Source organism: Ammospiza caudacuta, chromosome 1, assembly GCF_027887145.1.
Source record: "Ammospiza caudacuta isolate bAmmCau1 chromosome 1, bAmmCau1.pri, whole genome shotgun sequence".
Lineage (NCBI taxonomy): Eukaryota > Metazoa > Chordata > Aves > Passeriformes > Passerellidae > Ammospiza > Ammospiza caudacuta.
The window spans coordinates 153,012,335-153,039,955 of NC_080593.1; the positions used below are offsets into that span (position 1 = coordinate 153,012,335).

The window sequence follows — 27,621 nt, forward strand, 5'->3', positions numbered from 1 at the left end:
TTTGGTGTAAAGTAAAAGGATATGGGCATCCAGGTGTTACCTGTGGCCACAGGAGTGGAAGGTAATGAAGAGAAGGCTCCAGGAGCAATGCTGGTGGTGGGATTTGTCCTCAGCTGGATGTTCCTCACTGCCAGGAAGGAACAGAAATAGTGGCAGCAGTGTCAATAATGTGTAAAGGTTTTATTTTGTTTGAGGGAGAGGGTTGGATGCAGACAGCTCTCTTTGACTCAGCTGGGACAGTCAGTGTCATCCCCAGTGCTATCCTAGAAGGGCTGTACCCAAAGAAAGGTCACTGAATCATTTGGCAGCAGCAAAAGGACTGCAGACCCAGCAAACCTGATCCTCAGAGACTTTCCAAAAGGCATCAGGGTGATCCCTCTCCCATTCCTCCTCTCTGATATGTCTGTTCCTCTACATCACAAGGCATGTGATTACCACTGCAAAGCCCTCTGTGGATTGGAGCTGAGGGGAGGCCTGGGGGAGGACTGGAAGCAGCTTTCAGAGAGTTTCAGCTGATTTAAAACTGGTGCTTTTGGGTGTTTATTCCCCTCCAGGCTGCGTGGGCAGCACAAGCCCTGCTTTAGTTGCAAGTACCAGACCAAACCACCTGGGGAGGCTCGTGGGGCTTCCCAAACCAGGAAAAATGCTGCCACCAGGGCAGAAGAAAGCTTCTCTTCACCCTGACTAGCCACGTTCAATTTGTTAATTTTTGTTTTCCTGCCCAGTTCCTTCTGCTGTTCTACAGTAGTAAAAGGCAGGAGAAGGAAATAAAGATAATCCTCCGTAAAGGCTTGTTCAGACATCTGCAGGTGCCTCTGATGCCCTTTGTGCTGGTAGCTGAGTCTGAATTGGTGCACTGACCAGTTCTGGGTGATCTCCATCAAATCTTGAAGGTTGGAAAAGACCTCTGAGATCATCAGGTCCAACCATTAACTCAGCACTTCCAGATCCACCACTAAACCACACCCTCAAATGCCACATCTACACCTGTTTTGAACACTTCCATGGATGGTGATTCCACCACTTCTCTGGTCAATTTGTTCTGGTGCTTGGCCACCCTTTCAGTGAAGAATTTTTCCTTAATATCCATCCCAAATCTTGCCTGGCACAACTTGAAGGTGTGTCCTCTTGTCCCATGACTTCCTACTCATGACAAATGTTTGAATGTTTGACCTTTCATCCTGTCCTCACTCCTATGTTTGTTTCTTTCATTCTTCCAGGGCTGATACTTCGAAGATGCATCTTAGATGAAGAAGGTATCGCTTACTGGGAGCCTCCAACGTACATCAAGTGTGTTTCTATTGATTACAGGAACATACAGATGATGGTAAGGCAGCCCCTGCTCAGCTCTGCAGGTTTAGGATCCTCCCCAATGATTGTTGCATGGCTACAGTTACAAAAAAAGAGGGAAAAAAAGAGTTTCCTGTTCTACCTTGATTTTATCTTATTTTTTCTGCCTACCTTGCGATGCATGGGCACTCCATGGACAAGAGATGGTTCATTTCAGGATATTTTAATATTCAGCTTGGCGGAATCTGGGTTTTTCCAGACCTTTCATATCACATTGTCATTAACTATAACTGTGGCTGCATCACTTTTAAATAAGCATCTTAATTTTTGTTAATCATAAATTCTTTGTTATGAGAAATTTCTGCTGGTCTCCTGCCACCTTTAGGAGAACTGATCTCTCCTGTTGACAGTAAGGTATAATCTGTCCTAAAATAATTCCAAATTGATTGTAAGAAAACAAGATTTTTGGGGCATAAATATTCTGTTAGGCTATGAACAGAAGAAACTTTGTAGTGGGACAATTTCTTCTTTGTGGGCAAAATAGAAAAATTCAGTTCTCAGTCATTTTAGAGGCATTTGGAAGATAATTTAGAAGATATCATTCTTTTCTATAATTTTAAAAATACCAGAGGCTCTCAGGCCAGCAAAGATTGTCAGATTCATCTGATCTGCACTCTGAATTGTGAGGGAGGTCAAAAACCTTCCCCTGGCAATTCCTTCACCGAGCTCATTAACTCGACTTTGACTGTCCCTAAAAGTGTTCCTAGCATTTCTTTTCTGTTTCTCAGACCAGGGAACACCTTGCCAAAGCTCAGCGTGGGCTGATGGGAGATGGGCTGTCAGATGTGCTCCAGAACCTTGTGGAAATCTCCCAGGACGGGACCAGCTACAGTGGGGACCTGCTGTCCACCATGGATGTACTCAGGAACATGACAGAGATCTTCCGTAGGGCTTACCACAGCCCAACTTCTGGGGATGTGCAGGTGAGCCCAGCTGCATTTCCTGGAGCCCAAGGCTGGCTTAGAGAGGTGTCCATGCTCAGGGTTCCAGGTTTGATTACAGACACTGATCATAGCTGATACAGTGCTGAGGAAAATCAGATTAATATTTTTCCCAATGTAAATGTCGTTCTGTATTAACAAACTCTTATTTCAAGGCGGTTCTTCCTTGGTTTATAAACTGAGAACTTAAAAGCCAAGGTCACTCTGAACAATTTCAACATGATAGCACTTCACTGCAGAGCCTAATGGATATGAGAACATTATTTGGTAGGGATTTCAGGCTAATTACTTGAGGTAAAATGATCCTGTGGCATTGGGTACTGGGGTGTTAATGTAGGGAAATATCATCGTGGTTTCTTTCTTTATATCCAACAGCTACCAGATACACCCTTGGGATGGGTCATCACCTCATGACTTGAAACATTAAACTGATCCTGCAGGAACTGCAGAGAGTAGTAAAACTGGAGAAAAAAAATCAATAGTTTTAAATTTCCTGTCTCCTTCCTTCTCATTGTGTGCTGCAAAGGTTCCACCATGGACAGCTCCCTCTTAATCCATCTCTGTATCTCCTGCCTGGTCACAAGCTAAAGGGGATCCTGAGGTTTCCATATATTGTAAACAGTAGAAATAATAGAAAAAAAAAGATATGGAAGGATTTATGCAATGGAAGATCATCTGGTTTTAACCAGTTTCTGTCAAATATTTACCATATCTGTCCTTAAAAATCATCAGTTATGGATGCAAGACCTATTCCCAATCCAATGCCTTAGAAGATACAGTAGTTAAAGTGAAATTGTTGGGAAAAAAGTCTTATTAAAACTTGTTTTGCCATTTACATCCTTGGGGACCTGTGAAATGCTCTGGAACCTTTTAGGAATGGGATCATGAGAACACTTTTGGAGCATCTTTAAATCTCATGTGACCTTCCCAGCCTGGGCTATGTTTGCATAACAATCTCTCCTGTCCTCTCTTGTCTCCCTTTTCCAGAACTTCGTCCAGATAATCAGCAACATTTTGTCAGAGGAAAACCGGGAAAAATGGGAGGAAGCACAGCTGGTATGAACCTTCAGCACCTTCCCTGGGAATAAAGAGGCTTTCAGCACAGGGTTAAGACATGAGGAGGGGAATTTCCAAGCATCTACATGACCTCCTCAGAAGAGCTTAGTTCCAGGCTGAGTCACATTAAAGGAGTAACTCAGGGAGCCACAGGATCTCAGCTCTGAGCCAGACTCTCTGCATGAAGAACAGTGAAATGCTGGTGGTGCAAACCGAATTTGGCATGAATTTCAATGGTCAGACTTAGCTGGGAGTTGGAAATCCTGATGTCTTTCTGTAATTCCACTCTTTCCTCTTGCTAAGATAAAGAAGTGGGATCATGTAGCTTTGATTACCTAGCTGAAAAGATGTAGGACTGGAGGGATTTTCAGAGCTGGGGTCTGCTTGGCTGAGCTTCTGGGTTCAGTTGTGTTTTATTTCTCTCCTGTCAAGGTTAGGGATCCTGCTGAGTCCTGAGCTCCTCATTCCTGGAAGTGTTCAAAGCCAGGTTGGATGGGGCTTTGAGCAAGATGTAAGAAGTGTCCTTGCCTATGGCAAGAGCTTGGAATTAGATGAACATTCAGTCCCTTCCAAACCAGGCAATTCTAAGATTCTATGAACAATTCTGTAGCTGAATTCTCAAGTATTAGGGGCTGGTGGTGTTGTTTTTTCTTTCTGTGTCTTATTTGGCTCTAGATTTGTGTGCCCCACTTGAGCTCTCTGTTGTGGAGTTATGTCACAACATTCCTGTGTCCCTTTAACATTCCTTTTGTGAGCTGTTGCTCCTGCAAAATTCCTCGAAAAGATCTGGAAACAGCAAATAATCCAGAAAAAAAAATCACCCAACACACAAAGCAACACCAGAGTCCAGTTATCTTCACACCAAACAGGAATGTCCTCTGGGAAAAACTTTTTAACAAGTGCTGGCAATTGTGAAAAAGACAATTGTTGAAAGTCTGGAAGATGAGACAGGGACTCAAAAACATTTCCATCATACAACAGCAACTCTGCCAGGAGCTCAGCAACCTTCCCTTCCCTTCCCTTCCCTTCCCTTCCCTTCCCTTCCCTTCCCTTCCCTTCCCTTCCCTTCCCTTCCCTTCCCTTCCCTTCCCTTCCCTTCCCTTCCCTTCCCGATATTTTGTGTTTTCCGGTTGAATTTAGATGAGGGTGTCATGGTCTGGCTCTGGGTGTGATGGAGAATCTGGACATGGTCCTGGGCAAGGTGGCCCTGCTTGAGCAAGTGGGTTGGGCCAGACCTTGGAGGCCAGGCCTTGGAGGCCCCTTCCAAACAAAACCATATCCTGAATCTGTGATTCTTTGCCCAAATACTCCAGGTGCCTGTAGGTATTTCAGCACTGAGCAGAGGAGACTGTCAAGTTGTCATGACAACAGGGAAACCCTGTTGAACCCCTTAAAAAGAGCTCACTCTGTGTGGCACTTTGTTCCCAGTGGCTCTCCCTGTGCAATCTGCTCTCTGCACCTCCAGGCAGGCACTGCCCACACCACCATGACCTACACATGGATTGGGAACATCACGGGGAGAATGTTTTCCTGGTCTGTATTTTAGTGGGAATTGAGCTGACAGCCCAACACCATGACTTTAGGACACAGAAATCTCCGTGAACAGGATGCCAGCAGAGGTTTTAGCAGTGTCTGCGCTTCTCCCTTAAAACTGCTGGACCAAAATCACATTCTGCATTTTATAAGATCAACCAATTCTTTTAAAACAAAGCCTTTGGCTCGCAATTCGCTCATTAAAAATAAACCCTATTTCATTGCAGTCACACATTCCAATGCCCTGTGATCCCCCAGGCAGAAAGATACTGTTCCAGGAAAATAAAAACTAAAATATCCCATAAAAGTATTCAGAGAAGGGCTACAATGATTTTTAAAGAGGCTTTGTCAACCATTCTATGGTAAAACCTAAAATGCAGCATCCAGTGCAGCCTGGATTTGGTTTGACCTTGTGATTTCAATCTGTAATGGAATATAAAAGTGTGCAGCTAAAAATAGCATCCTCACTCAGTTCTCCTCCTTCTGTGCACACCTGCTGTACTGGCAGGACTTTTTATTCTCATCCTGAGACAGTTTGAGTCTTACCAAGGTTCCTTGGATAGACAGAGAGGCAGAGACACGCATGGCCACCCCTGTGCTCCTTGCCCACACTCTCCATGGCCCAGCCTTCCTCCTGCCTCCTCCCCATCCTGCTTGTCCCCAGCTGTCCCTCCAGCTCACTCAGCCACCTCAGAATGTCTGGATTATGGTGAGGAACTGAAAACACCCTGAAAGTGGTAGAAAAGGAAAAGAAGAGGAGCTGAACTGCTTTTATTCAGCCTCTTGTGGCATTTGCTGCACCCCTGTGGGCAAACGTGCTTTGAGGAGAGGGCAGGTAGTCAGCAGAGCTTGTTTCAAGTGGATTATAGTTTATGGAATCTGTCACTGGAAAACTGGTTATTGTTTAACAGTTCTGTCTTAAGTTGGCAAAGTACAGGTAAAGAAGAGTCACTGCCAATGTCTCTATCAACGGGGAAAAATAGGAAAGAAATGAGGCAGAGAAACTCCAGGACAGCCCAGGACCAAGAACTTGATTCAGAGACTGAGATCCTGGTAACAAAACAGGAAAGGAGAAAACCAGGCTGCCTGAGATTCAACATTAGACCACAATTGTTCTTTGGTTTGGTTGCTTTCAATAGAGGGAGCTGGAAAGAGATGATCTTTAAGACCCCTTCCAACCTACACCATTCTGCATTTCTATGATTTTATCAAAGGAGATGGGTAGGTTATTCTCTTCTCCAGAGGGTCTCCAATATTTCCTTTTGTTTAAAATCGTGCTCTCCACCCTAAGTTCTATCAATCTGAGTGTCACTATATAATTTTTCTTCCTTTTTCTCTTTTTCTTTTTTTTTCTTTTTCTTTTTCTTTTTCTTTTTCTTTTTCTTTTTCTTTTTCTTTTTCTTTTTCTTTTTCTTTTTCTTTTTCTTTTTCTTTTTCTTTTTCTTTTTCTTTTTCTTTTTCTTTTACTTTTTCTTTTTCTTTTTCTTTTCCTTTTTTCTTTTTGTTTTTCTTGGCTTCCTCTTGTGATTTCCCAGTCCTCCTTCTCCACAGCTCCATAACAGTCCATTATACCCAGCATATGCTCCCAGTTCACTTGTGAGGGCAGAAACCTTTGCCTGCAGAGAAGCTCCTGCTGCTCTCATTAGGATCTGATCCACTCCAAATTCTGCCTCTCTTTGCAGATAGGGCCAAATGCCAAGGAGCTGTTCAGGCTCGTGGAGGATTTCATTGATGTCATCGGCTTCCGCATGAAAGATTTCCGGGATTCCTACCAAGTCACGGACAATCTGGGTGAGGACACTGGCACTCCCCACGCTGGGAAGAGACCCCCAAAAGCTGTTAATTACTGTGCAATATGGATAACCTTGGCTGTGGGTAGAGAAGGAAGGAGGGGAGGCAGCAGGTGGTGGAATATTAAAAGGTCTGGGGGAAGACATGGATGGGCATAAATACAGGGTGGCTTTTCTCCAAAGAAGTTGGGATTTCATGAGGAAGAAGAGAGATCCACAGAGAGATCTGAGAGATATCTACCAAATGGAGAACAGATGACGAACTGGGCAGAATTAGACTCTTTCTTTTATTTTTTTGAACACAAGAACAGCCCAGCAGCCAATGGAGGCAGCGAGCAAACAGCAGGCAGTGTTTGATTGATGCTGAGCGCACAATCACAGCGTGGAACTCGTTGCCAGAGGAAGTTGCAGAAGCCAAAAAGTACAGATGGGTTCATGATGGGATTAGGAAAGTGCACAAAAGAGAGGTCCATTGGTGGCTGTAAAGTTGATGATCTGGATGCAGCCAGGAGCTGAGCAAGTCCTGCTGATTGCTGGGAGGGCAAACCAAGAGATGTCTTGTTCTTCCTCCCACTTCTTATCAGCTGCTGCTGACCACTTCTGGAGATAAAGTGCTGGAGCAGACTCTCCTCTGCCAGATTTAATGCAGGCAGAACCCTTTCAGCAAAGCACAAGCCCTGCTTTTATCTTCTTTCATGTACAGACATCTCCTCAAGACAGCATCACTCCTATGGCTCCCAAGACCCAATCTCTCTGATTTCCCACTAATGCTTCCCATGTTTTCTTGAGCACACATGGAACTTATTGAAGCTGGTTTCACTCACTGGTTTCATTTCTTGCTTCTCCCCAGTCCTTGGTATCCACAAACTGCCTGCAAACGCAGCAACCGACATCACCTTCCCCATGAAAGGCTGGAGGGGAATGGTGGACTGGGCCAAGAACTCGGAGGACAAGGTCACTGTCTCCAAGAGCATCCTGTCTTCAGGGCTCTCAGGTAGGCAGCACAGCCAACACATTTTTTTCCTTAATTTTCTAAGAATGGTTCCTTCTGTTTGCTTGGTCTTCAGATCCTCTTCCAGATCAGCTGGATTTGGTCACAAATGTTTGGGCATCGAAGCACTGTTGAGTGCAAATAAGGCTTTCAAATATGGCCTGACTTAGATTTTGAACTAAACTCCTCACAAAAGTTCAGGGGCAGGTTTAGTGCCTGGGTGTGGATGTTCATCTTTCCCTAAAGAAGCAGGAAAAATTGGCAAACACTTCTTTAGCTGCCCTCCAAGCCTGGATCCAAACCTGATGGAGCCATCTGAGGGTGAGTAGCTGGGAGTCAACAGGTCAGGCTGAGCAGCTGAGTCTGCTGCTTGGACAAGCTTTGATACATCTGGGAATTTATGGCCCTTGTGTGAAATTTCCTGCCCCCAGAATTGAAATTCAGAGGCATTTATCACTGAGGCTCCACATCAGGGCATGGATAGGAGCCCCAGCATGGAGGTGATGCCCCAACAAAGCTGGCCTCACTGATAGATCTGGAAATCTCTCATTGCATGCTAGGATAACCCAAAATTATTTATTAAAAAAACCAAAACAACTGGAGGTTTCTGGGATGGTCTGATGAATGAGGGTCCCAGAAACTAGCACACTCAAGGTGCTCATCTTTAGGCAGAGACAACATTTGGCAGGATTGAGCTCCGAGTTCTCAAAAGCAGGACCCTAAATTGGGCTGGTTGATGATGGGATTTGCTTTTGGCACTCATGGCTTTGAGAGCTGCTGGCTCCCCCTTCCTTGGGACAGAGGCTGGAGCCTGAGTTGTTGCTACAGAAGACCTTTGGCCTCGAGTTGTCACACCAGGACCTTTTGTCATGGGGCTCCCTGCTGGGGATGGCATCAGCCATCACTTCAGCTTGGGAAATCTGAGGCCAAGAACAGTTAAGTGGCACCCCCAAGGGTAAACAGTGAGTCACTGGCAGAGCAAGGACCTTGTCAAGCACTCCTTGTGTTTTGTTGTGCCTTGCAGACAGTGTGAGCTCCCTGGGAGAAGCTGGAGCACATTGGGAGCATTATCCCAGTTTGTGGAAGCCGTGGTGGCTTCACCTTTTGAAATCTTTAATCACCTGTTGGACAAATTGCTGGACCAGACCTCGACAGAGCTGATCCTGCTCTGATGTTGAGGACTGTCCCAAAAGTGTCCAGCTCCCCATGGAGCTGTTTTCTAGATTTCTGTTGGAAGTATCCTCACACAGACCTGCCCCAGGGACCCCGAGCTGTAGTGACTGAGCAAACAAAACGTGACATCCACCCTGAAGAAACAATTTCCAATCACTGCTCCCTCTCCATGGTTTCCTGAGTACCACCCAGGCCTCTTTTGCCTTTCTTTTATTCAATATATGGTGCTGGTGGTGTACCTTTGGAGGGGTTACTCAGTGATTCCAGCAGAAATCTACCTCTATCAGTTTTGATCTCACTTTTCTCTGGGAACAGGAGCAGCTATCCTGAGCAAAGTGATGAAGACAGGCAGCTTCATGAGACCAAATCCAAACCCCCTCACTGCTGGGAGCTGACTTTGAACAGTTGATTTAGATGGGCCAACTCTGATTTATGCAGTTGGGTGACAAAGTTGCTCTGCAAGCCTGTCTGTCAGTCCCTCCCAGTTATGTGCTCAGCAGATATCCCAATTTGATGACAAGAAAGATGGACATGCAGAGCTGTGCCTGTCCTGCAGTGATGGAGCAGACACAAAGCTCAGCCTCAGTACAAGATATCAGAGAAACCCCACCTGGTGCTTTCCCAGGCTTCTTCAGCATTGCTTTCCACACAGCAAATTCCTTTTTCTCCCCCAAAAATCCAGCCCCAGGGCTGCCTCTGTTGCCCATGATTTATCAGGGAAGTTCTGGCTTTTTGCAGCTGGGGCACCGTGAGGTAGTGGAGGAGGAGGAGGATAAATAAGAGGAGAAGGAGGAGGTCAAGTGATGTGCCCAGAGGTCACACAGATGATTCAGAGGCTCATCTGGATCTGCTGCAGCCCCCAGAGGCAGCACATGAGTTTTGGGGTCAGAGCAGGCTCAGTGGGACCTCTCCCCTTCCCTCTGGCCTTGTCAGCCCCAGCTCAGCTCTGCTCTCTGATGGCTGATAGCTGTGGACGGCTCCAAAGGCCTCGAGGTGGCTGCAAGAGACCTTTTCACCCTGCAGATTTGGCTGCTGTGGTGCTGTCAGAGGAATTTGGGGGTTTCTGTATGGGGGAGCACCATTTGGGAAGGGTGAGCCTTGGTGAAGGCAGAAATCTGGGATGCTAGGTCACCCCAAAGGTGACAACATCCTGTTGCAGTGATGTTGGCATTAGCCATGGCCCTCACCACTGGCCATGCTCCTCCAGAGGCCAAATCCTGCCCTGGGGTGTCCTGTGGGGACAGCTGCCACCCTGATTGTCTCAGTGCTGTTGTCTTCTTCCCTCTCCTCTGGTGTCCTGCAGTGTCGGATGACTCCTCTGTCTTCGTGGTTGGGACCGTGCTCTACCGGAACGTGGGCAACATCCTCTCCCTGCAGAGGTAAGAGGGACTGCCTGGGCATGGGGAGCAGCTGGGGAATCACCAGGATGAGCCCTCTGCCTGCAGAGCACTTGTTATCCAGGGAAAAGCAGCGATCACTGGCTGCAATGAGACAAATTTTGACCTGCAGTGGGAATATTTTCACCCCGTGTTCAGGTGGAGCCACCCTCATGCATTGCGTGCTGGAGGTGCAGGAATGTTTTGTGCAGCACCCCAGACACGAGGGGAGGAAGCTCAGTGCTGCCTTTCCCTGCCACCCTTCACCCTCCAGGAGTGAAACCTCACCCTGCCCTCCTGGTCAGGGGGGATTTTGGCAGCCCTGACAGATGGGGGATGCTCAGCTGCCCTGATCTTCCCAAGCTGCCGGGGAGCTGCCAGCCACACTGAGCCCTGGAGAGCAGCACAGCACAGCAGCACAGAGAAATCAGGCAGGGGAGGAGAGAGGGGAGCAGAGCATGCCTGGCTGCACATGACTGCCTCAGGCACCAAAGCTTTTGTGCTCAGCACTCCCTTCCCTTTTCTTCGCTCCTCTTCCTTTTCCTCTCACTCTTTTTCTGTTTTTTGTTTTTTTATTTTTTTTTTCTCCCCAATGACTGGTACTGAGGCAGTAAATTAAGCATCCTAAGGCACCTTCTAAATCTGTTCTGCACTGATTAGTGTGAGCCCATTTACCATAAACACCAGTGCATCTCTCCTCACCGATAATCATTTAAATACCTCCAGATTTAGCACTGGCAATGGCAAAAGAGCTCCGAGTGAGTGCAGAGAGGAATTAGCAAGTCAGCCAACTGTATTCTGTAATATCTTCCATTACAGCAGTGGGAATTAGATCAGAAGGGCAATAAACATCATTGGCTCAAATGATCCAGTGGTATTTCAGCTTTTTCTGGCCAAGCAGGGAATGAGCTCTGATAACCAGCAGCTGCGGCAGCCACAGCCTCCGAACAGCGTTCCCAGGGGAGAGCTGATTTAAGATGTTCCTTAATTAAAGGACAGTCCCTCTTTAAAAAAATCTCGAGTCTTGAATCACCTGTGGAGAGTCAAAGGAAAAGAAAAAAAGATAAATGGAAGCAGCAGCAGCAGTAAAACACCTCTTACTTCAGCGCTGTGCAAATGGACACAGCATTAAAAAGGAGAATGTTGTTAAATAACCACATAGCTGTCCACGGGTAAAAAATATTTCTGACCACTGAGGAGAGCAGCTATTCCTGGGTACGCATAAGAAATACAGACCCTGGATTTGAATCCACTCTGATTCAATGAAGAGTGATTCTTCCAAGGGAAAAAAAAGAAAAACAAAAGTAGATTTAACTCAACAAACAGCACCAGCTGAGCTGTTCCTAATTGTCCCAATTTACTTCCCCCCAAGCAGCAATTCCATCTCTGAGTCACACACTACTCTGTCCCCTTGGATCCAGAGAGCCCAGCAGATCTTGGCAGCTGTGACAATTGAGATGGGCTGCACACAAAACCTGATTTTCCAAACCAGGGAGGTGAGAGAGGCGCTTGGTCCCAGCTGGACTCTGCTGCAGAAGACAGGGACAGCAGAGAGCCACCAGCCTGTGTAGCTAGCACTGTGCTCACAGCCTTTTGCACACCCTTGGTAGCCACTCAGGAGCCCTCTGAGCTCCTCTGAATTCCTGCTCAAGCCGATCTCCGTGTTTGCTTCCTTCCCAGAAGCTGGGCTGCAACGTGCTTGTAGGAAAAGCGACTCATCTTCCTCCTGAAAGATTCCCCGTGACACTGAGTCCTCCTCCACCCCCAACAAGCTGCTCAGCTGCGTAATTACCTTCTCTGCCTGGAGCCTGCCTCTCTTTTTAAGGCTGAATTTGTCTGGTTTTCACTTCCAGGCACTTGGCCTTCGGGTGGGTGACTGAAAAGCCCTCCCATGTGCAAGGAACTATCAGACAAGCATTCCAAGAGAGAAATTTCGTTTTTTTTCTGGCACCTGGATTGATTTTATGTCTCTGTTTTGAACTCCCTTTGTTGTTTCCTCCTCTCAAAGTGAAATTGAACCCAACAGCACAGTGGAATCCAGACAAGGAGGGTACAGACAGAAGCTCTTTGCTTCATCTCAGTGGAAAGGATTTTCAAGATTATCTCATTCCAAACCCTTGCCATGGGCAGGGACACCTTCCACTATCCCAGGCTGCTCCAAGCCCCATTCAACCTGGCCTTGGACACTTCCAGGGATGGGGCAGCTACAGCTTCTCTGGGAATCTGTGCCAGGGCCTCACCACCCTCTGAGCAAAGAATTTCTTCCCAACATTTAATCCTAACCTCATCTCTTGCAGTTTAAAACCATTCCCCCTTGTGCTTTTTTATCCATGTAAAAAATTGCTCTCCATTTTTTTTAATAAACCTCCTTCAACTTCTTGTTCAGCTGCAGCTTCTTGGCCCCTGATCACCCTTCACGGTCTGCACACCAGTGACTCCTGTGTCCCAACAACGTGCCACGCTGAAAAATCAAATTATCTTTCTGTCTGTGTTGGCTGCATCGATTCTCACCCGCTCCTTAGCCTCCACAAGGAGGTTTTGGTGTCATCCCTACTGCTCATGCAAATATTCAGCAGCACTGACCCGAGGACTGACCCTTGCAGACACAGCCTGTAATGAAGACATGCACTGGTGGTTACCTTTCAGCAGATCCCATTTTGAGCTTCTTACAGCTGCCTGCTCCCATTGATTTACTCCTTTACTTTTCCTCTGCAGGGTGATAGTTGGGCTTTGTCGCTTCATTATTTTATTTCTTCTTTTTCTTGTTTAGTTTTTCCTTTTTTTTGTTAAAGAAAAGATATATTTTTGATTTTTTTCCTTCCCTGTTAAATCAATGTTATTGTTCCCTCTAGTGTTGGTGGAACAGTATCCACTTACACATCCATGGACAATTCCAAATATTTTTTTTTCTTTAAACACTATTTTTTTCAGCTGCTGTAAAGAAGTGCAAATCTTTCCCACTTGATTATATTTTAAAATAAAAATAAAATCCAGAGAGAAAAGTGAAAGATTTTCAGTACCTGCAGATTTAGTGAAGATTTGGATAAGAAAGAGTTTTCTTTGTCCATGGATATCAAGGGGCTGGATCTGGATCTACCACTTCCACTAACAATTCCTTCATGGCAGCACTTCCAGCTGCTGCTTGTGGGGACCTTTTTCTTATTTAAACACCAATAAACTGCAGAAAAATATGAGGAATTTCTGTATTTTTATATGTTCAGCATCCAGGGAAGTGCCTACAAAGAATTTGGCTTTCCAGGAAGGGGGAGGTACCTCCTCACATGTTGCCCCTCCCAAGAGCCAAATCTCCCAGGGCTGCCAGATGTATTACAATATTTGTCTGGGCACAGACATTTAGACATCTACATGATAGGTTTGGCCTTCTTCCATTTGCTTTTGGTCCTCAGGGAATGAAGATACACACCAGTGCCTCCAGCCCCATGGATAAGCAATCATGCCTCAGCCTCACTGCAGTGCAGGCTAAGCCAGCCTTGGAAAGGCAAAACAGGATTTATTTTTGTGGAAAACAGGTGAAATCATGGAATATTCTGAGTCGGAAGGGACCTACAAGGCTCATTGTAGTCCAAATGAGCTCTGCTTCCTCATGGCAGGGACAGAAAATGAGCCCGGGAATATTTTATTTCTGGGATAGATACAGACTCTAAGGCCAGTAGATAAGGTTCATAAAATGGTTTGATTTTGGAAGGACACATGTGGATTGGCTGTGAGGGGAGCCCAGAGGGCAGAGGATGGGGTCCATCAGCAGCAAATGCATTTGGGCTTATTTTATAATAATGGGGTGAACCCCTTCTGCACTGTGAACTCTAAACCTTGCACCACCAGTGATGGTTGCCACAAAAATCCCTCTATAATCTCTCTTTTCACTCTCCTCCCCAGGAACAGCACTGTTCTGAACTCCAAAGTCATCTCTGTGACTGTGAAGCCATTCCCTCGGTCTCTCCTCACCCCTCTGGAAATCGAATTCTCCCACCTGTACAACGTAAGTGGTTCCTGGGAACCTGCCCCATCCCATGGCTGTGTTTGCACCTGCAGGGCAGGAATGTGTTGCTGCAAGGATGAGGTGGTTTTGATGGGCTCCTGACATCTTTTTGTTGGTGCAGGACCCTTCAATCTTCCAAAAAAAAAAAAAAAATAAAACAAACTTTATTTCCAGAGCAGCAGGAGGGTGACACTGCTTGCACAGGGAACATGGCCATGCTTGTCCCCAGCTCACACCATTTCATTGTGGGCATCATCACACAGGAATAATTGTGCACTCATTAAAATAAGTTCATGTAACAATGGTCTTCCTTGAGGAGGGAAAGGCAGGGGGAAATGTTGTTCCCATTGATTCTGGAAGATTACTGTAGTCTTCAATCCTTTCCAAGACAGGCAAAAATTCCCTCCAGGTTCCTCTGCTCAATCCTAAGTAGATTTATGGGATGGACATTTACATACCCCAAGGTCCATCCTTGTAGAGGTTAGATGCCCTCCTGAGGCTCTACAACATGAATATTAAGATCTGTTGTGTCTTTGGACTGTCCTGGAGGGATTTTCCAAAGCTGTCTCAGACAGCTGGAGTCAGAGGCAAAGCTCTTCCAGAGGGCTTTAAACACACCTGACCCCCTCCTGCAGGGCTGTGCTTTTGTCCCATGAAAGCAGAGGCTGTATTTGATCCACTTTCCAGAAGGGAGCAGCAAAAGGATTCTGTGTGAGAGGAGGGATAAGGAGGAATATCCATGGGTTGAGTCAGGAGAGAAGCAGAGTCAAATCCCTCTGCAGTGCTCGTGATGCAGAACAAACCAAGGCAGGTTTTATTCTACCTTTTCAATCCCAGGCTGGCAAAAGCCATTCCAAGGGTTTGAGATCCATGACAGCTCCTCTGGTGTATCCCAGACACCCCATCCTCAGGGCAGTGGAAGGAGATTTACAGGCCCCACATTCTCCATTCCAGTGCAGACACTCCACAAGCAGTGTGACACTGATTTGTTCCTATTTTCCCTTTCTTGTCTCCTGGCAGGGAACCACCAACCAGACCTGCATCCTGTGGGATGAAAATGATGGGTGAGTTCTGTGGGTTTTGCTTTATTCTCACAGGTCTGTTTGCTTTTTTTGGGTGAAATCATCACAATTTTAGCAGTGATGTGTCAGTTCTTGCTCTCTCTGTTCAGTATTTTCTTCGCCCTGGTGGGGAGTGTATCTTCCTTCACACATGCACTGCTTCTCTCTGAGCTGTTGTTTAGTGCTCTTTTGGATTTTTCCACATAAAGGATGCATGAACTGGGGCCCAGGACTGTGGAAGTTTTCAGATTGAGCTCAGCACAGCTGTGCTTGGCTCTCTGCAGGGCTTGGTTCACCCCAAATCATGCACCATAAGGGGAGTAACAAAAAATCAGTTGCAAATATGGCCTGTGGAGGTGAAGTTCAGGTGATGTGAACTTTACATTGTGCTGCTGTGATATAGAAAATTATTTTTGCCAGAATTCCAGCGATGACTGGTGCTGTTCAGGAGGGTTTGAGTAATGTGCTTGTGGCCAGCAGGGAAAAATAAAAACAATCCCAAGTTACCACAAAGAGTTGGGACCATAAATCCCATTTGGGGAGCAGTTGTCAAAGAATGTGCATCTTAGGAAAAAAACCCAAAAACACCTTACTCTGAAAGTGAGGTCTTAAATCCTGAGTGAACTTGACAAGGATACAAAGTGTTTGATTTAATGGCGGTTTTACTTCACTGACTTTTGCATCTCAGTTTGAGCAGCTACCTGGCTCCTCTTCTGCTTGCAGTCAGTTCCTCTCCTTGAGATCTCAGACATTTGGCACATGCCTCTGCATTTATTATTATTATTTATTATTATTACCAGCAGCATTTGAAAAATTATTCCATTCTTGTCCTTTTATGCTCCATTAAGTAGCATATGCACACAGAGGCAGGCAACATATTTACACTCAGCTCAGCTCCCGTTGGTCTGGGATTAATTTGGCTTCTCTGAGTGGATCCAAAGCAAAGCTGAAGAACCCAGAGGTTCTTCCTGCTTGTGGAATCACACCTGTGTTGTAGCCCAGGGCAGAACTGGTCCCTCTGGCTTCTAGTGAAAATAGCTCCAGTGTCAGAAGATGGTTGAGATGCAGGTGGACTTTTAAGAAATTAATAAAAGGGGAGTTTATAATATTTTCTGTGTGTCAGAGAGTGTGTGGGTCAGCACAGAAGGTTGGACTGGGGGACAGGTTCAGGAGCTGGCCTGCTCTGCTAGATTTGATGTTTCTCCATGCTGGAATGGAATTAAAGCACTTGTACAACAACACAATTTTTGGCAAGTAAAGGCAGGAGCTGGAACCATTGCCCCTTTTGCTCTGCACTCCATCCTATTACTTTTGGCTTTCCAAAAGGAGAGAGAGGGTTGTGTCCAGGAACATGGAGATGTTTCCCTGCTCAGACCTGGATTTAATTAGCTGCAGTCTGAGCATGAAAAGAGCAAAATCCAGTTTGGGAGTGGCTGAGGGACAGGGATGCCATTCAGAGTGGGTACAGGAATCTGTCAGAGCTGGCACTGGGAAGTGCCTGATGGGACAGAGATGAAAGTTTGCCCAGCGCTGAGCATGGACTGAGAGGTTTGGATGGATTTTCTGAGCTGGAGGCAAAGCAGTGCCAAGTTCAGCATCATCAGCTCTGCCTCATCCTAGAGAATGGTTTGGGTTGGAAGGGATCCTGAAGATCATCTCATTCCAACCCCCTAGACCAGGAATTCCTGCCCTGGGAGCTTTGGCTTCTCCACACTCTTCCTCCCAAGGCTCAGCAGCTTCTTGGGCTGCCTGTTGTCCCTCTGGGAGTGCAGGATGCTGGGACTCCTTTCAGCCTTCCATCCCTGCATCCTCATGGCACCAAAGAATGGGAGCTAAGAGCTGAGCAGGAAATTTCTTGGCACCAAGGCCATGGTTCAGTTTTCAAGCATGGATTCCAACCCCCCAACAGATTGATTGTGCAAATGCTGCTGCTAAGCCTCCATTTCCCCCATGTTTTGGGATTTTAGGGGGTGTGTGTGCACGCCTGCAAGGGTTTGCAACCAACATTTACAATCTTGAGCAGCTGAAAAGCCCCAGATCCTGATGTCAGCAGATTTTTGCTTGGACAATGTTCCAAAACTTAGAGCTGATCCGGCGAGCTCTGGCGAGGGGAGCTGCCAAGCTATTTGTGCAATAATTTAAAAGCTGATTTGCACAACATTTTTAAAGCTGATTTGGTACCTCTGCTGCCTCCTGGGAAAGTCTAATGAAAGGCAAATTATGCAAACCCAGTCCTGACTGCTCACCTCAAACTAGAACAGCGCTCTGGAACTGTCAAGGGGTTGGAATCACAATTTTGGGTGATTGTTTTCTGCTTGGAGCAAGAACTTTTGCACCCTGGACTTGTTGCCTGGTATGTGGTAGAGGTCCTGATTGGTGGCTCTGTGCCAGGAAACCCCATGGTTCAGCCACTGTTTTGTGGTTCCCATCTTTGCTCCCATCGTCTCCTTCCTACCACCTCTCCCTGTGGCCTGGAGGTTTTCCCACTGATCAGTCTCATAAGGTGGTTGTGCAAATGGGTGAAATCAAGGATGTCTCATCCCTAGAAGTGTTCAGGATCAGGTTGGGTGGGGCTTTGGTTAACCTGGTCTAGGGGAAAGTGTCCCTGTCCATGGCAGAGGGGTTGGAATTAAATGTTCTTGAAGGTTCTTTCCAAGCCAAACCATTCTGTGAAATCCCATTTCCCAGTTGTGACCAATTTAATGGATTTACAGCTTCATTTCCCTGCCTGTTCTCCCTGCTGCTGCATTCCCTGCAGCCCAAGCCAGCCTGCTGATGGCAAATCCCCATTTGCTGTGTCTTGAATTATCATCTTCACAGTGTGTTCTTTGGGGGTCCATGCTTCAATGCATCTAGTGGCCAGTGTCACCCACTCATTCCACTTCAGCTGTGAAACCACACATCCTATTCCTTCCTAAATACTCCAGGTAAGACTTATCACAAAGAGCAAAAACCCAACGAGGGCCATTCTCTGTCGGAACACACATGGCCTCTCCTCCACATTATTAATTCCACTGAGCTGGTCCACCTTCCAGTAATCAAACCTTTAAGCCATACCTTAATATTTTTGCAAACATTTGACTGTTTAGAATTCAAGGAAGAAAAATTATAGGATACAGGCGACAATTGTGAATCAGGTTGCTTTCTCAGAAGATGCTGAGACCCCTCAAGATTCCTCTTTTGCTACTCTCCATGTTCCTGCTCCAAGGATGGGTCCTCACACTCACAGTCACCCACCTGAGGCTGCAGAATTTGGTGACCCAAATTCCACCTGATTCCAGTGACCCAGCCTCTGGATTTAACACCTTGTCTCCTGTGACTGAACAGGTACAGAGGCTGGAAACCTGGAGCAATCCTCCCATGAGATCTCCAGCCTGTTCCTGCAGACACCTGAGCTTCCAATCCCATCCAGAGCAAGCCAAAATCCTTTAAAGGCCACTTAAAATCCGTGGGCCGTGAAGGGTTGGACTGTAAAATTACAATTAGAATCAGACAATCATTTGGTGACCATGTGCTTCCTCTAAAGATGGAGCTGTCGAACAGAGCACTTGGAAATAAGAAAAAGAGGAAGAACCCTTGAGTGTTCATTCATTTGCATTTAGATGGATATTTAAGCTTGTACTATTAACAATGGATTTTTGATTTATTAATCCCAGCCCCTTTGAGTGACTCTGAGATTCGTGGGTGGCACCTCTGCCTCTCTTTTCTCTTTCCCTTGCCCCCAACTCCTCATGGCATGAAATAAGAGGGGAGAAGGTCAGGGACTAATTTCTGTTGTGTTGGGTGCTGCGAGTGTGATTAATGAGCTTAGCATGGGCTGGGTAAATTGAAAGTTGAAATCAGAGAATGATTTGGGATTCTCTGGCTCTCCTCCAAGGGTATTCATCTGGAGTAATTATTGGCTGCTTAGCCCTGATGAAGTGAAAACCCAGACAGGATCTGGTCTCCTGCTCCCTCTTTCTCCTCCTGGGACGGGACGAGTTGATAAATACATCCATGGTTGTGTGGTCATGTTCTTGTGCTTCACCAGAGTTTCATTTCTCACCTGCCTTGCTCAGGGATTTCATTTGGCAATGGGAACAAGGAGACAGAGCCAAGCTTTGTTACTGGTGGTGACAGCATCACTTCTTGTGTCTTTACAACTCCCTGACAGGACATTTTAATGAGGTTGGAGTCAGTCTCTTCTCCCAGGTAACAAGTGACAGGACGAGAGGAAAGGGCCTCAAGATGCACCAGTGGAGGTTTGGATTGGATAGTAGGAAAAAATTCTTCACTGGGAAAGTGAAGAATTTTTGGAACAGGCTGCCCAGGGAAGTGGTGGAGTCACCACTCCTGGGAGTGTCCAAAAAGCCATGTGGGTGTGGCACAGATGAGGTATAGTGGTGAACATGGCAATGGTGGGTCAAGAGTTGGGCTCCATAATCTATTCAAGCCTTACAATTCCATGATTCTGTGGCTGCAGGGGAAGGTGTGGGTCTATTCAGTGTTGCAAGGCAGTCCTGCTGCCCCATGGGGCTGATGAATCTGGGTTCAGGCCATCAGAGCTGTGTTTGGATGTTCTTTGAGAATGGAATGAGGTAAATGAGAACTGGTGTGAGATGGGAAAGGGACAGTCGCAAACCAAAAAGTGTGGGATGTCTGACAGGGACATGGAGTGATGGGACAAGGGGAAATGGCTTTAAAGTGAAATAAAGTAGATTAGATATTAGGATGAAATTATTTAGTGTGAGGGTTGTGTTGGAACCCTGGAAACTGGAATGCCCAGGAAAGTCCCATCCCTGGAAGTGTCCAAGGCCAGGCTGGACAGGGCTTGGAGCAACTTGGGATAGTGGGAAATGTCCCTGCCCATGGCAGGGGGTTGGAATGAGAAGATATTTATCCATCTCAAAATCCTGTGAAGGGTCTGGAGAGGCAACATGGGATCAGGCTGCAACAGGTGAGCACTACTCATGCCCTCCTTGGTGACAGCAGGGTCCAATCTAGCTGAGTGCTTGTATTTCAGCCCCTGGTGTAGGAGAGAAAATCAGACCATGCAGTTGTGAAATCCAACCCCAGACACACAAAGAGTGGCATCCAGCATTGCCAGGGGAACCCTCATCCCTCAGGGAACACCTGGCTCCACCGAGCAGCTCCTCTGTCTCATTTTAATAACTAAGCATTATAATAACCAGGCATTACAATAACTGATCTAAAGAGGCCTTTCCAAGCCTTCCAAAATATTTGCATAAAAGCTTTTCTGCTCTTGGAAGAGAAAGCACCTCGGGAATCTGTGGTTTTAATTCAAGGACACCCTCGGCTTCCCTTGGGAAAGATTGTTCCAGTAATTAAAGCCGTTCACCTACCTGATTTGCAAATCAGTGAGGAAATGCAAACCTCACTGTTTAGGAAGGTGACCTGTGTGAGCAAGGTTAGGCTTGGAGAACAGAACAAACACTGCCTCAGCTCTGGGGTGAGGTGAAATCACCTGGAAACTCGTGGTATCCTAAAATACAGCTCCAGAGGCTGAGGACTGTCCTGTTTATGGGATTTTTTAAAACAGGAGCTGCTTGAGGGGTAGGGTGTGGGTTGGTCCTGGAGGTGCCAGAGACACAAACCACTGGGAGAGTTTTGAAGTGTCAAAGCAAAATTTTTTGGGGTGTTTTTGTTCATTTCCTTTGTCTGGAACAACTCAGAGGAGCCCCCAAAGTATCCTAGAAGGAGGAACTGTTCGTATAATTTTTTCATAGGGTAATTGTATTCTTTAGTGTTTATGGTCTGGATACTCCACGAATCTTGAAGTGCAGCTGCTTGGCTTGAAATTCCCATTTTTTTTGGTGGAATATCCAGTGTCAAATCTGCAGAATCCCAAGCTGTCTGAATTCCTGACTGCACAGGATAAAAGGGATCGATAAAAGAAAAGTCCTTGCAAGGAAGCACAAGGAGCAGGACACGGTGTGAATTCCATGGGCTCCACACCACTTGTTGAAAGAGAAAAGCATTAACTCTTCTTTCCTTTTTGGTGCTTTTTGGTGCTTTTGGGTGCTTTTTGGGGCTTTTTTGTGATTCCAGCCTTGCCGGTCTGATTCCCTTTGGAATATACAGCTCCCTTGGTTCCTCTACTCCCCACCACCAGAAACGTGTCACGCAGGAATTGTCTTATCTCTAACATCCTACAGAAATCATGTTGCTCATCACATCAGTTAATCCATCTCCCAGCGCCTGTCTTTTGAAGCAAAGCTTTCCAAAGTCAAGAAGCAGCTTCTTTTTCCCCGTCTGTCACCCAGAGCATCAATGACCCTGCCAGAGCTGTAGATGAGGCACTCACAGCCTGTCTGCGCTGACAGGGATGAATGATTCCCCCAGATACAGACACTTCACAGAGTCACAGAATGGTTTGGGTTGGAAGGACCTCAGAGATCCTCGAGTTCCACTCCCCTGCCATGGCCAGGGACACCTTCCACTATCCCAGGTTGCTCCAAGCCCCATCCAGCCTGGCCTTGGACACTTCCAGGGATGGGGCAGCCGCAGCTTCTCTGGGCAGCCTATGCCAGGGTCTCACCACCCTCACAGGGAAAAATTTCTCCCTAATATCTCACCTAAATCCACTCTTTTTCAGCTTAAAGCCATTCCCCCTTGTCCTGGCTCTCCATCCCTTGTCCAAAGTCCTTCTCCTGCTCTCTTGGAGCCCCTTTAGGCACTGGAAGGGACTCCAGGGTGTCCTTGACACTTTCTTTTTTCCACACTGAACACCCTCAGCTCTCCCAGCTGGGCTCCAGAGAAGAAGGGCACCACCCCTGATAATTTTTTTGGTCTCCTCTGGAATCTCTCCAGCATTTCCACGTCCATCTGAAGTTGGAGCCCTCAGAGTTGGGCACAGTCCAGGAAGGGTCTCACAGGAGCAGAGCAGACGTCACCTCCCTTAACCTGGTGGTCTGTTAAAACCCTAAAACCTTGTGAAAAATCAATGCACTGCTCTCCCCTTTGGATCTATTAATGATCTATTACATAATAATTTTATACAAATTATAAATTATATATATTTTTTACTGCAACAATCCAGCTCTGAAGGAACAACACTGCCCTTCATGTGACCCCAAACATGTTCTGGTGTTTGCCAGTCCCCCTGTTCCAGCTCCATTGCCCTTAATCAGTTCAATTCCCCACATCTTCAGCTGCAAATCCTGCCTTTCCCAACTGCTCCTGTGGATGTTGTGAGGGGATGTCAGTGAGGGAAGAAAGCCTTGTGCTGGCTACACAGGGGCATGCAGGGAGGTTAATCTGAATATTCCCATTAGTTCCCCTGTGTTAAACCCAGTTAGAAAGATCCCTTAATTCAGTTTGTCTGACTGCACTCACAGTGTGCAACCAGGCAGATGGAATTATGGTCCCAGGAGGCTTTTCCTAGCCCTGGGTGAGAGCAGACAAAACAGGGCAATGCAGTGAGACTCAGTCACACCTCCCGAGCCTGAGGATTTATCCCTGGGCTCTGGGGCTGCTGGGAGCACAAAGAAGGGCAGATTTCAGGGGGGCAGTTTTGCCAGACACCTCCTGATTTTGATTTGTTAATCCCAGCCCCTTTGAGTGACTCTGAGATTCGTGGGTGGCATCTCTGCCTCTCTTTTCTCTTTCCCTTGCCCCCAGCTCCTCATGGCATAAAATAAGAGAGGAGAAAATCAGGGACTAGTTGGTGTCTTGTGATGGTGTTCACAGAGGTCTTCTGTTGAAGAAAGAGACGGAGATCTGACTCCATGTTTCAGAAGGCTTGATTTATTATTTTATTATATACATTACATTAAAACTATACTAAAAGAATAGAAGAAAAGGTTTCAGCTCAGAAGGCTAGCTAAGTTAAGAATAGAAAGGAAAGAATGATAATAAAGGCAGCTGTCTCGACTCTGTCTGAGCCAGATGGGCTGTGATTGGCCATTAATTAGAAACATCCAACATGGGCCAATCACAGATCCACCTGTTGCATTCCACAGCAACAGATAACCATTGTTTACATTTTGTTCCTGAGGCCTCTCAGGTTGTCAGGAGGAAAAAATCCTAAGGAAAGGATTTTCATGAAAAGATGTCTGCAACAGTGTCCCCTAAGATCAGGGACTGGGAGTTGTTACCTGGATTCCAGGTGTTTCAGGAAAGAGGTGGCCAATTCTGTCAGCACAAAGCAGCAGAGCACGGGGCTGTGTCCATCCCTGCTTGGGACAGGAGTTGAACTCCTTTGACCTTCCCAGTGGTCAGAATTGTCCATGGAACTGGGAAAGCAGGTGCTGGGTTGTTCTCCAGTGCCTTTCACTGCACAGGATGCAGGAGAAGCTGAGCAGGAGAACTCAGGGCCTTTGCTGCCTGCCAGCAGAGCAGGGTTTAATGGCTTTTGACAGAAGGGAGAAAGGGAGAGGGCAGAGGATTCAGAGACACTGAATCAAATGCTCCCTTGCTTCCCTAGCCAATTTGGGAATATGGGTGGAATTAATGAATTCTCTCTACAGACCTGGCAGAAGCCAGACCCTGACACCTGGAGGATGCTCCCACTGGGAAGGGGCTTTGGGTTCAGTGATTCCCAACCTCAGCTCAGTGCTGAGGGTGAGAGCTGGAGCCTCGTGAGGTTTGGGATGGTTTCTGTGTTCACATGTGTTTGTGCTGTGTATTCTGAAAAAAAAAACCAAACAACAAACCAAACAAACAAGCACCAGGAGCAGCTGAGGGGGCTCAGCCTGGAGAAAAGGAGGCTCGGGGGGACCTTCTGGCTCTCCACAACTCCCTGACAGGAGGGGCAGCCAGGTGAGGGTCAATCTCTTCTCTCAGTGGTGGCTGAGTCACCATCCCCAGAGGGATTTAAAGGATGCACAGAAGTGGCACTTGGGGTTGAGAGGTTTAGTGGTGAACGTGGCAGTGCTGGGTCAAGAGTTTGGTTTGAGGATCTTTTCCAACCAACAATTCCATGGTTCTGTGCCTTCATCTCTGTCTTGCCTGCATCCCTGGATATTAGGGAAAATTACTTCATAGAAAGAGTAGTCAAGCCCAGGCTGGTGGCTGAGTCACCATCCCCAGAGGGATTTAAAGGATGCACAGATGTGGCACTTGGGGTTGAGGTTTAGTGGTGAACATGGCACTGCTGGGTCAAGAGTTGGAAAAGTGAAGATCTTTTCCAACCAACCATTCCATTGTTCTGTGGCTGCATCCCTGTCTTGCCTGCATCCCTGCCAGCTCTCCTGGACGTGCCAGGCTGCTGAGGGTTGCTTGTGGTGGAAATCCAACTTGACTTCCCAGGTTGCATGAGGAGACTCCAGACTGTAACAGCACAGCCCAGGCACTGTGTGTGCTGGTGGAGAGCTTTGGATCACAGCTCCAGGCTTTGAAATGTGGGGAAAAAAGGCAGATTGGGGAAACCTGATGCCTGATTTTGGTGTGCTCTAACTCCAGTGACACAACAGGGTGCATCTTTGAACCAGCTTCAAGGCAGGCTCAGGTGCAGGGAGGAAATTCAGAGTCGCTTTATCTCCTTGTGCTTCTTTTCTGGATTGATTTAGTCTGCCTTTATGGGCGCAAGAAATTCTGTCTGGGTGCAGAGCACCACTTCCCTCTAAACCTGCAGATCTTTCCAGGTCTGTATCCTCTGGAATGTTGGATTTGCTGGGAGCTGAGGGCTCCAGAGCAGCCTGTGCATGATTTCAGGAAGGTGTATTATGACCACAAGTGCCTCAGGACCAGGGCTGGACAAAGCCCAGACCATCAGTACTAGGTAGATGTTTGAGCAGGTGATGTTTTATGTTTTATGTTTTATCTTTGCTAAGGATACACGAAGAAGTTTCCCCATCAGGCTTCTTTGTTAAACTTTCTTGCAAGACTGAGGCAAGTTCAGATGAACTTCTTAAAATGCCTAATTTTTTTAATGAATCTTTGAACAGCAAGTGAGAAACAGTAGTATCCACCACAACCAAAATAAATTTTGTTTTTATAAAGCTTCATCATAGAATCAGAAAATTGTTTGAGTAGAGAGGGACCTTCAAGATCATCCCATTCCAACCCTGTTCCATGGGCACAAACACTTTCCACTCTCCCAGGTTGCTCCAAACCCCATCCAACCTGGCCTTGGACACTTCCAGGGATGGGAAAGCCACAGCTCCTCTGGACAACCTGTGCCAGGACCTCACCACCCTCCAGAAAATAATTTCTCCCTAATATCTAATTTTATCTATTTTGTCCATTCCAGTCCCAGACACCTCATTCTCATAATGGGATTCCATGAGAAATGGTCAGGGTGCAGGTTCTTGAGTCCATGGTGATGGACTGGCAGGATGGACAAGGTAGGGCTGATGGATATGCTGGAAAATGTTCCAGAACTGGCACACTGGGAATAAGGATGGGCAAAGTTTGCCCCTGTTTTAAAGAGGAGAAAAGGACTTGTGTTCATTTTCACCTGACTGCTTGTGCACCATGCTAGAAGATGAAATGCTAGAAGATGAAATGTTCTGCTAAAACAGCAGCAAAAAGAGGCCACAGTGCCCAGGATGCAGCCCTTTGTCTAATGATGAACTTTCTGTGTGTCTGGGCAAATCAGTGTAAGCTTCATGCCTCAGTTTTCCCTGAGCCTGCTGTGCTAAATAACATCAGACAGCTCCTGGAAATGTCAGGGAATCTGGGAGCAAGGAGCTCCTGTTGGTGAGCAAAAATAAGTATTCCTATTTATCACTGAACTGGTTATCTGAAGGTGACTTTGATGGTCAGACTGGTCACCCAGAAGAGCTCCCATTGTGTTTTTTGTTTTGTGTGGGCATCAGGGAATGTCACCACGTGAATTTTGGTGTTCATGAGGTGGAATGAGGAGACTCAAGGCCATCACTGGGAGATTGCTCACATGAGGGCACGAGACACCAACCTGTGCATCCACCTGAGCTCTCCATGTCCTCTCAGCCCCATGGCAGAGAGGATTAGCAAAAAACATGGAATATTCAGCCTACTCTGACAGCCAAATCAATGTGGAGCTCGACAGATTTTCCCAGTGGCCATCCTGAAAGGCAATGAGCAAAACTCCTGGAGAGGACAAATCCTCTGTGTCCTGCCCATCAGATTTATTTGGATGCACTTTAACCCCTCAGTCAGGAAAATAACTGATGCAGTGAGGTCAGAAAGCCCAATTTCACGGAACAGAATGATTTTCAGACTTGTCAAGGCTCTTTCCAGGGCTTTGCAAATCCTTTAATTCAATTACAGCGCTGACCAGTTGGAAGATGAGTGTTCATCTCCCAGAGCTACCTTCTGCTTCAGGCCAGAGCTGCATCTCCAGGAGGTTTAATGGACATGCGGAATGTTGGTGGGATGTCAGGAGGGAGTTTGCTGGCTCTCTCTGAGGGAATAAATTCACCCTGTGCCAGAGCCTGGTGCATGGCAGGGTGAGGGTGGTGAGGCCCTGGCATAGGGTGCCCAGAGAAGCTGTGGCTGCCCCATCCCTGGAAATGTCCAAGGCCAGCTTGGGCAGGGCTTGGGAAGGTGGGATAGTGGAAGGTGTCCCTGCCTGTGGAAAGGGGTTGGAATGGGATGATCTTTCAGGTCCCTTCCAACCCAAACCACTCTGTGATTTTATGGTGGTGGCCTGAAGCCTGACCCAGCAAAAGCCTTGATCTTCCCGGGTTTGAGGAGAGCCTTTCCTGCTTTTCTTGCTGCTGAGGATGGAAGTGCAGGTGATGCCTTGTGAAGGCTGACCTAGAACAGAGGCTGGACAGAGCTAAAGAATAAAGTAGGGATTTATTAGAAGGCCTCAATGGATCCACCATGGGCAGTGCAAGAGCCCAGCCAGGGCTACATCCAGGATGAACCCAAAATGGTCATAAAATGGACGACTGGTCACAGGGTCTCACACTTGTATAAGTTCTGGTCCATTTGCATATTGGAGTTAATTGTCCAATTACAGCTTTAGGTTATGAAGTCCCATCCTGTTTTTTCTCTCTTCAGTCCACATTGTTTATACTCTTGGGCCTGAGATTTGGATCAGTTGTGATGGTGTTCACAGGGGTTCTTGGATGAGGGAAGAGATGAAGGATCTGACTCTATGTTTCAGAAGACTTGATTTATTATTTTATAATATATATTGCATTAAAACTATACTAAAAGAATAGAAGAAAAGGTTTCATTAGAAGGCTAGCTAAGAATAGAAAGGAATGATAACAAAAGCTTCTGTCTCAGACAGAAAGTCCAAGCCAGCTGACTGTGATTGGCCATTAATTACAAACAACTCTATGAGACCAATCACAGATCCACCTGTTGCATTCCACAGCAGCAGATAATAAATGTTTACGTTTTGTTCCTGAAGCTTCTCAGCTTCTCAGGAGGAAAACTCCTAAAGAAAGGATTTTTCACGAAAAGGTGTTGGT

The 27,621-nt window shown here is 46.6% G+C and overlaps 1 protein-coding gene across 1 annotated transcript in view; it reads left to right on the plus strand.

Moving 5' to 3' along the window:
• The window catches only part of ADGRB1 (adhesion G protein-coupled receptor B1), a 288,832-nt gene that overhangs the window by 154,007 nt on the left and 107,204 nt on the right, over positions 1-27,621 (plus strand). The window contains exons 10-17 of the mRNA XM_058809221.1: positions 1,221-1,327; positions 2,079-2,273; positions 3,279-3,347; positions 6,563-6,671; positions 7,521-7,664; positions 10,138-10,213; positions 14,108-14,210; positions 15,231-15,274. Coding sequence (XP_058665204.1) covers positions 1,221-1,327; positions 2,079-2,273; positions 3,279-3,347; positions 6,563-6,671; positions 7,521-7,664; positions 10,138-10,213; positions 14,108-14,210; positions 15,231-15,274 — 847 coding nt within the window. The remainder of the gene's footprint in view (positions 1-1,220; positions 1,328-2,078; positions 2,274-3,278; positions 3,348-6,562; positions 6,672-7,520; positions 7,665-10,137; positions 10,214-14,107; positions 14,211-15,230; positions 15,275-27,621) is intronic.